The sequence below is a fragment of the Mytilus edulis genome, chromosome 10 (genome assembly GCF_963676685.1).
Source record: "Mytilus edulis chromosome 10, xbMytEdul2.2, whole genome shotgun sequence".
Classification (NCBI taxonomy): domain Eukaryota; kingdom Metazoa; phylum Mollusca; class Bivalvia; order Mytilida; family Mytilidae; genus Mytilus; species Mytilus edulis.
The window spans coordinates 55721223-55731223 of NC_092353.1; the positions used below are offsets into that span (position 1 = coordinate 55721223).

General features: G+C 31.1%; 1 protein-coding gene across 1 annotated transcript; it reads left to right on the top strand.

The window, feature by feature from the left end:
* The first annotated feature begins 1682 nt into the window (after positions 1-1682).
* Positions 1683-2210, top strand: LOC139492841 (ribonuclease H1-like). The gene has a single exon (XM_071280993.1). The coding sequence runs from the start codon at positions 1683-1685 to the stop codon at positions 2208-2210; it is 528 nt and encodes a 175-aa protein (XP_071137094.1).
* The last annotated feature ends 7791 nt before the right edge of the window (positions 2211-10001 follow it).

Consider the following 10001-nt stretch of genomic DNA (forward strand, 5'->3'; position numbering starts at 1 on the left):
GTAAAAGACTTAAGTCAGCCATAACATCAAGGGCCTGTATTCCTTCTTAAATTGCGAATATTTTATTTGATAAAAGAAAAAAATCCTAAGAAAAGGCTGTTTTTAATTAATACTCAGAATTACTTAAAACATTTTGATACATCTAACACTTAATATTTTATGTATATAATGCGATTTGTAAAAGTAAACCATAATGTATATTTGCAACCCAAATAATGTAAATAATGGCATCCTATATCAAGTTTTTATTACTGTAAACACGAACACGTTCGTGGCATTTTATGTGGTGTATTAGCCGTTTTTACTTAAAACTCAAAGGGAATTGAAAGTCATACGTCGAATACAAACTGACAACGCTTTGGCGTAAATGAAAAAAACTCATAACAGTCCAAAACACAAACCGACTAAGCAAATAAATATAACAAATCACTTTGACATAACATATAGTTAACTATAGACATACACTTCATTTGCACTTTCGCGGATAGTTGTCTAAATGGCAATCATATCACATCTTCTAGTTTTTTGTTTATAGATAAGTAGAAGTGAGAGCAATTGGTGTTTTTGTTGTTAATTATGATTTATTGATTGAAAAGACTGGAAAACACGTGTTATATTTTATTCGTAGTATGTATAGTATACAACTGAAGTTATCTCCTGTTTAAATGTTCATTTCAATCAGTTTGAAATATTTGAAAAATAAAACACTTTTATTCTATTAAACTTATAATTTCAATAGAGTGGTACAATTTGTATATACAAATGAAAGTAACACATCAAGAGTTGCTTTCTTGTAAACGGGTAACTGCAAGAATAAGAAATAAAAAATACCGCAACTAGCATTGTTTTGATTTTTATATAATGATTCATCTAATTTTATTGGGTGCGTTCTTACCTAATGAAGGTAACTGAAGGTAAGTTCGCCAACCTTACCAAAGTTCTGGTAGGCAGTGATGTTTTTGCCTATGGACTGTCATCGTGTACAGCGCCGACGGAGAAGAACCCATTACTGCTTTAGCCGTGCATCTTTAATAGGTGTATTTTCTTTTGGGTTACCAATTGCCCTAAATAATTTACTTTGGAACGGATCTTTATCTTTCTTTCTACTAGTTCGTTCTTTCTCTTTAGTATTCTTCCAATTCCAAAAGTATAAGAGAGAGAGAGAGGTGATAGAGAGAGACAGAGAGAGAGAGGTGTGTGTGTGATAGAGAGAGAGAGAGAGGTGTGTGGATGATTGTGACGTCACGAAGGTCTAATGGCTGCCTAAAAAATTCACGATCATTCAATGCAGGATTATTGTCTATTTCCGTTGATCACAGGACTTTTAAAGTGTTGAAATTATTTTCTAAAGCATCGTTTAACATTGTTCGAAGTTATTTGTTATTACTGGACACTCCTATAGTGTATTCTACATTTGAGACGAGTTGCAGTGGTCCGTTGTGGATGTTGTTTTTTTGGAAAACTCGATTCGTGATTTACGATGGATTTTACTGTTTGATAGACTTCAAAATGTATAACGGTATGGTAAATTTTACTATTTGTTATCAATATTAACATTTTTATTGTAACAAAAGACATATGAAGCAAAATTGATAAATCAAAACCATGTTCATCGCGTCATATCAGAAAGCCCGCGAAAACAACGTTAACGTTTTCCTGAACTGTTAGGACATTTTTAAATAATGGAAGTATACATTGATGGAGCATGCAAGAATAACGGCAAGCCATTGGCAAAGGCCAGTTATGGTATATTTTGGGAACCAAATAACATCAAAAATATAAATGGTCCAGTTCCTGAATCTTACAAGCAAACAAACAACACGGGGGAACTGTATGCTGCCGTAAAAGGCCTTCAACAAATACACGAAAACCAATTTATCATTAAAACCGACAGTGAATATTTAGTTAGAGGTATAACAAATGACATTGTTTATTGGAAAAGCAACAACTGGAAACTTAAATCTTCCGGAAATGATGTGAAAAACAAAGAACTCTGGTCAGAGATAGATAATTTGTTATCAAATATAAAAGTAACGTGGGCGCACGTTGCTCGTGATTCTGAAATCGGTCAGATTGAAGCCGATATACTCGCAAAACTTGCTTTAAATATAAAAACGTCTGGAAACACCGTTCAAGCAAATAATAATAGTATCGTGAATGTGTGTAACAACATTGAATGGACCGACGATGAAAGGAAACTATACCGATGAAGGTTACAACCCCGCGTCGAAGTATCTCCACCAATAAATTTCGCAAAAAAAATAATAAGGCAAACTCTCCGACTTTCTGTACCATGTCAACACTCAGGAGAATTGAAAGTCTTTTATTGTCAACTTCTGAGGAAGTTTTAAATTTAAATGATGCCCTTAACTGTCATATTGACTCGTCAAACAATCAATTTCAAGATATGAAAGACAAGTTTGCATCACTAACAAATACGGTTAAAGTTCAAACAAATTCAGCTTTAACCTCCGTCCAAGAAGTTTTTACACAAACACAGCTCATTAAATCGGATATCGATGTAAACAATAAGGCATTTATAAATAAATCCAACAGTTTGTGGGACAAATTAAATGCCGTTTCAAATGAGATTAAATCTGTAAATTTAAAATCATCTCACGTCAACGATTTAACAAAAACTGTGACAGAAACACCAAATCGCAAAAGAGAGGAAAGAATTTCAGCTTCAAATAAACCAACACCTGGAACATACAGCAACGCTGTAAGAAGTGGTTTACCAAGCAGCTCTAATAAGCCAGTTTCTTTAAATAGAACAAATCTAGGTAACAAGCATAATGCTCAAAGTCCTACTTATGTGGAAAAACAAAGGTCACCAATAAATACAAAATACACGGACCGTGAAGTCAACTCTACTTATCCACATTTTCATCGGTCTTTTGACAAGAAAAACTTATTTCTTATTGGGAGTTCAACTCTTAAAAAGATGTCTCCTAGGAAAATTTCAACTCAACAAATCAATACCAAAGTAAAGACTATCCGAAGATTGCCTAATTCAGTACATATCAGAAGGCAGACTTGATTGTGTTGATGTTATTGTTATTCATGTGGGCACTAACAATGTATCAGATGGAGACTCTGTTCATGCTATTATGGACGACTTCAAAAATTTGATTTGTACAGTCAGGCAAAGCTTACCAAGAACTAAGCTGGTAATTTCCTCAATTCTACCAAGGCCAACCAATTCTCAAGCTAATCGTACAATTTACAATGTCAATAATCATCTGTTCTCTTTAGAGGAACAACATGTGGAAATTTTGGACAATACTTTAGACTTTCTATATGGAGACCAGCCCAATCTTACTTTATTTGCAGACCATGTTCACACAAATGTTGCTGGTGCCAAAGTTTTAAGCCACAACATTATCTCCTGTGTCAACAATCTGTTTCAATTCTCAAATTGTACATCAGAAACTGAATCAAATTTTCAATTGGTGAGGTCAACAGGGAGGAGATTTATACCATTCAACAACACAACAACTCAAGAACAAAGTGTGTCCAGTCAAACGTACTGGAGGTAAATTTAACCAATAACTTTTCCACTACCAGAACATGTAATTCTATTTTAGGAAATATTGTCAGTATTGTTATTTTGTATTTATGTACTGCAACACATATTCTATCATCTAATTCCAAATCATCTCCATTTACAAACCCTTTTATATTTCCACACAAGTCACTTAATATATGTCACTTAAACATCAATCATATATTGCCAAAGTTTTCTGAAATTAAATATTTGCTATCAAAATCTAACACAGATGTGCTGTGTTTAAGTGAAACATTTTTGTCAGATTCTGTCCAAAACAAAGAAATAGATATTAAGGGTTATGATACAAACAGAAAAGACAGAATTGGAAAATCTGGCGGTGGGTTTTTAATTTATATTTCTAACATGTTAACCACAATAAGACGACATGATTTGGAAAATGATGATATAGAATCAATGTGGATCGAAATTATTTTTGTTCATCAAAAACCTATATTAATTGGTAACATTTATAGACCACCAAAAAGTAATGCAGAGTGGGTTACAAAATTTGAATTAATGTTAACAAATGTCGATATTGAAGATAAGGAAATGATTATTTTGGGTGACTTTAATATTAATTTGTCGTCGAGAAAGATTCCAGCTAAATGGTCACATTTAAAAAACATTTTTAACTTGTCTCAAATAGTCTCAGTTCCTTCTCGAGTCACACAAACATCTTCCTCTTTGGTAGACCATATTTATAGCAATGAACCACATAATATTCATTTTATATCTGTTCCGAAGTATTCTATCAGTGACCATTATCCAGTATGCATTTCTCACAAAAGAGGGTTAAAATCGAAAAAGAAAATTCATGAATATATTACGTTCAGATCTACTAAACATTTTAATGAAAATGATTTTGTCAATGACATATCACAGTGTTCATTTAATTGTGTATTAGAAATTGATGACCCCGAAGAAGCACTGTTGTCTTTTTTGAATATTTTTACTAAAGTATTAAATCATCATGCTCCACTCATTAAAAAGAGAGTAAAACGTTTGTATCAAAATGAGTGGATGAATGATGAAATTCTAGATAGCATGAGAAAACGTGATTTTTATCATAAGAAAAAAGATATGTATAGTTATAGACTTTGGAGAAATAAAGTCAAATATCTCATCGAAAACTCTAAACAAAATTATTATACCAATATCATAGAACAAAAAAAGAACAACAGCAGTAAATTATGGAAGCACCTACATACTTCCATATCTACAATTCTAGTAGTTGTTTTAACAAACTTGGTGATTTTATATCGGGTCATGTACCAGATGACGTGTATTTTTCTATACCACTTATGAGTTATGATTTTGTGTGTTTACAACTAAAAGCACTAGATGAATCAAAAGCAACAGGCCTTGATACCATAAGTGCAAAATTTTTAAAGATGTCTTCTCATGCTATTTCACTACCATTTTGTCATATTTTTAATTTGAGTATCAAAAAATGTATTTTTCCATCCTCATTTAAACTGGCAAAAGTCATACCAGTTTATAAGAACAAAGGCCCAAAACAGGATGTTTTTAATTATAGACCAATTGCAATTTTACCACTCATTTCTAAAATCCTTGAAAAACATGTGAAAACACACTTAGTAAAATATCTTAATAAATACAAGTTATTGTATAGAATGCAGTCAGGCTTTCGTGCAAATCATTCTTGTCAAACTGCTTTAACAGCTTTAATAGATAAATGGCTTAAAGCCATTGATGATGGCGATCTTGTTGGAGCAGTATTTCTAGATCTAGCAAAAGCCTTTGATCTTCTCAATCATGAACTGCTTATTCAAAAATTAAACAAATACAAATTAGCTTATACTTCATTACGTTGGTTTACATCATATTTGGCTGACAGATATCAGAAAGTATCTATTTCAAATACATTTTCAGACGTACAAAAACAAAAAACGGGTGTACCTCAAGGATCCGTATTAGGACCGGTGTTGTTTTTAATTTTTATTAATGATCTTCCTTTGTCTAATCCTAATCATAACACCGATTTATTTGCTGATGATAGCACCATATCAGTCATTGGACAAAACAAAAGTTGCATCAGTCAAAAACTTAATACGGTTTTACAAGATATTTTTCGCTGGTGTGATGACAATAAAATGGCTGTAAATGTATCTAAAACGAAAGCTATATGCATTGGATCTAAACAAAAGCTTCCCGTTACATCAAATGAAAACATTAATCTTGCTTTAAATGGACAACAAATTATAGAAAGTACATGTGAAAAAGTTCTAGGTGTTTTTATTGATGCATCTCTATCTTGGTCTTCTCAGATCGATTATATAATCAAAAAAGTTAACTCTTCTTTGGCTTTACTAAAAAGGATAAAGAAATATCTAAATCATAAAGCTAGACAAATGTACTATAACGCTTACGTTTTACCTCACTTAGATTATTGTTGTTCAATATGGGGAAACTGTAATAACTTTCTATTAGATAGTTTACTAAAACTGCAAAAAAGGGCAGCAAGAATAATTTTAGACGAACATGATTACACCAAACCTTCAAGAGAATTATTTCACGAATGTAACATTGTGCCAATCACACAAAGAATACTTTATCACAAATCATTACTAATGTATAAGGCAAAACATGGCTTAGCTCCAGAATATATGTCCAGTCTTATTGTATCAGCTTCTGCAAACCAAAAATATAATACGAGATTTTCATCCTCAGATAATTTTATTATTCCAAAACCAAATACAGAGTTGTATAAGTCTAGTTTCTCGTACAATGGACCAAAAGTGTGGAATGCTCTTCCTAATTCAATAAAAAAAAATCATATACAGTATCCGAATTTAAACATAAATACAAATCTATGTACTTTTAACATTACCATCATATTTTTAATGTAATGCCATATCATAATTGTTTATTGTATTTGAAATTGTACATAATCTTTATTTACCATTATTATTGATGCATTGTTTATTTGTAATGTAATTATTATTGTATTAAGAGAGCCTTATTGAAAATTGGTGTAATCCAAATGAGTTACTGTTTGAGTTTTTCATTTTACCATTCGATAAGGGACTTTTCGTATTGAAGTGACATAAGATATCATTTTAGTTTTTGTTATTTAACATTTAGCAAGACTATTACATGATTCTTGATGAGTTTAAACAGGATGAATGGAATGAACCAAATTCAGATGTAAATTTAACGTTCAGAAGTGTATATTGAATAGTAAAACATAAACGTCCTGCTAGACAATGCGATATTTAAAACAATAACGACTCAAAAAGCCAACACTATTTTTGCTAAACCTGATTTCAATTTATTCTATTTTATTTTTGTTTTATTTCAATGATAGCTTTTTTCTTTTTATTTCATTTTTTGTTTTGCTATTGTTTATAAGTGGATGTATTCAAGATGCAATGTAGAACAAATAATCGAATAAGTTCATTTTGAACCAGATCTGAATATATATTTGGGTTTTCATCAAATATAATCACATAAACATGACAAATGTACGGCCTGTAATAAGGTTCCTGATTTTCTTTATTGTTGTACACTTTTTCATGTTTTATAGGATTTCTAATGGAAGGTTGTGGTCATTGCTGAAAGACGTATGGCGGCCAAAAGCTACTTACATCTACATGAACTGATTTTTGATGTAGATATAAAAAAGAAGATGTGGTATGATTGTCAATGAGACAACTGTCCACAAGAGACCAAAATGACACAGACATTAACAACTATAGGTCATTTGCAATCAAACCATATTATATTAATCCGAAAACAGTAAAACACTACTAAAAAAAGCCGTGACTTTTTATAGTTCGTTCTTATCTTGTTGCTACAATTATCGCAGCGACTGGGTTAGTTTGACTTGATCTGCATCTTATCTCATAAATATACAAGTCCATTGCCTTTACAAATAAAACTCTCTTCTTCTATAATCAACTTCAAAAAGACTTTTAGTTATCAAAGCATATAAATTGATTCCACATTAGTTTGCAATGTAAATTTTTCGTCATAAATAAAAATTTTCCGCTTCAAATTGACAGTATTACTACAATATCAATGAGCAGTGCACTATTATATTATGTCATGTCTGCATGATTATGTCGTATCGCGTTAAAACGGAATTATCAAAGAATATTCGTTATATCTGATGACCACTAGACAATAACAGTTTTGTTATATTCAATGATAAGGAAAAAAAGTCTAAAAGATTATTTGATTCACTTTAAATTGATGCTAACTTATTCATCTGATCAACAATTGCAGAATTTCTTTGTAATCTATACGGGTAAAATTAGAAGAAATATGAATCAATTGTTTATCATGTTTAGCACCTATATAATATCAGAAACAAATGTCCTGCATCCGTAGCGCTTTCCGGAAATACCTTTATCCGAAAAGCTCAATGCCAAATATTTGACAGCCAAAGATGTAAAAGAACCGAAATATAAGTGACATGTTCATATTTTAGCGCGCCGATCAACGTTTCTATTCAAATAATTAGAAATACTTAAAGTTAGTCCATCAAAATAAAGGGCATTGCATAAACAAACATAAACAAAACCAAAAATCAAACGAGCTTTCTTTGAATAAATCTAAAATAAGCAACAATGGTCATATTTTTCACCACCGTAAATCTATACCACAATTAACAAGGCAATTTTTGTTCCCTATTTCTAATAAGGTTCCCTTATTACCGTACCTGTTTTAATAAGGACAAACAAGATTAAATTTGTTTTCATTTGTACAACATCTATACTCTGTATTAGTTTTGTTATTTAATGTCAATCATACTTAATTAATCTATATGCAATGATAGTCATTAAAGTATGAAAATGTAATACAAAAAGATGTCATATAATATGCACATTTCCCTAACCTTTGAAAGTCTTTTGCTATTTTTTGTAAGAAGCAGATCCTGATCTTTTCTCGTCCTTACGTGCAACTACGACCGATTCATAAGTAAGACAAAACGTTACAATTGGTTAATGATTCCTCTTTTCAGGTGCCGCTACGGTAGATTTATTAGTAAGATATACAATTGATAAATGATTCATCTATTCATCATATTTGATATACGAACTTCCTATTGAAATAAATGTAATTATTATCTGGATAAATTCGCTATTATCATGGTTAAAATATGTCGGATAACAAGTAATTTCATTGTGTTACAACAAAAAGGTTTTAACGATTTTGTTTTTTGAACAGATATTTGTGTATGACATTAAATGAAAATCACAACACTATTGATGTAGACTATCAAAGATATCATCTAGAATTAAATAGATTTTTAAATTAAAAATAAAACGTTCAATTTTGAAAGTAATTTTGCAATCGTACAACATATTATTTTTTTTTATCTGATTCGCCTGTTGTCATTCGCATACATTTTACATGTTTTATAGCTAATTACATGATACATGTATTGAGTGTCTATTTGGTGAATGTCTGGAGGTGACCTTCATAACTAAGTCTGTTCTTCTTCCTAATTCAAATACCTCAAAAAACTAAATTGCTAAATAATAGAATTGAGAATGGAAATGGGGAGTGTGTCAAGGAGTTTAAAGAAACCTTTATTAGAGTTAGGGATACTACATATAACCAAGAATTAGAATAGAGTTTGATCTTACAACATGTACAAATAACAAGTTTTTAAATGATAGTTGCAGCCATATGTAATAACCTTGTATCATGCCGCAAGAAACAGTCGAGATACATAATTCTGATCGAACTGATATATTAAAAGAAACCAGTTTTTAAGTGTTTAAGTGTTTTATTTTAATCGTTATCATTGTCGACAGTAAATTGTTTCCGGTAATCATTTTCTATGACAATGACATTTATATTTTACAATATAATGGCTTATATAAAACTTTTGTAAATAATATACATGTTTGTTTAGGGGCCAGCTGAAGCACGCCCCCGGGTATTGGATTTTCTATCTGCATTAAATACCCATTAGTGGCCTTCGGGTGTTTTCTGCTCTTTGGTCGGGTTGTTGTCTCTTTGACACATTCCCAATTTTAATGATTTACTTAATGGATGTTAATTGTTCAAATTTTAAACTGTTAATTAATATTTTGAACCTTCTTGGTTTTTCCTATCATATTCATTATACAAGGGTCATTAACAACTGGATTTCTCGGTTAGAATGGAAAAAATATTAGAAGTTGTTGTCACACCATTTTTTATTTTAAGTTGATCTTCAAAAAGATGTGTATTGTAAAAGACAGCATCAAAGAATGTTTCCTTACTTGAATCGCAGCAGGGAACATCCTTGAATTATTCGAATTTCATTTGATCCAACCAGTAGATGTTGTGATGTTTGCTTCGATTATATAACATGTTCGTGACAAAGGCTGAGAAAGTTATTAAAGTCAATATGTTGTTATTAAAGATCTCCGGTCTTTCGGATATCTGATCCAATCATTTCCTCATAATATTCAGACAGCTTAAACAACTTCAA

Bases quoted from the DNA above. Each gene is read 5' to 3' on its own strand.
- LOC139492841 (XM_071280993.1), top strand. From the start codon at position 1,683: ATGGAAGTATACATTGATGGAGCATGCAAGAATAACGGCAAGCCATTG.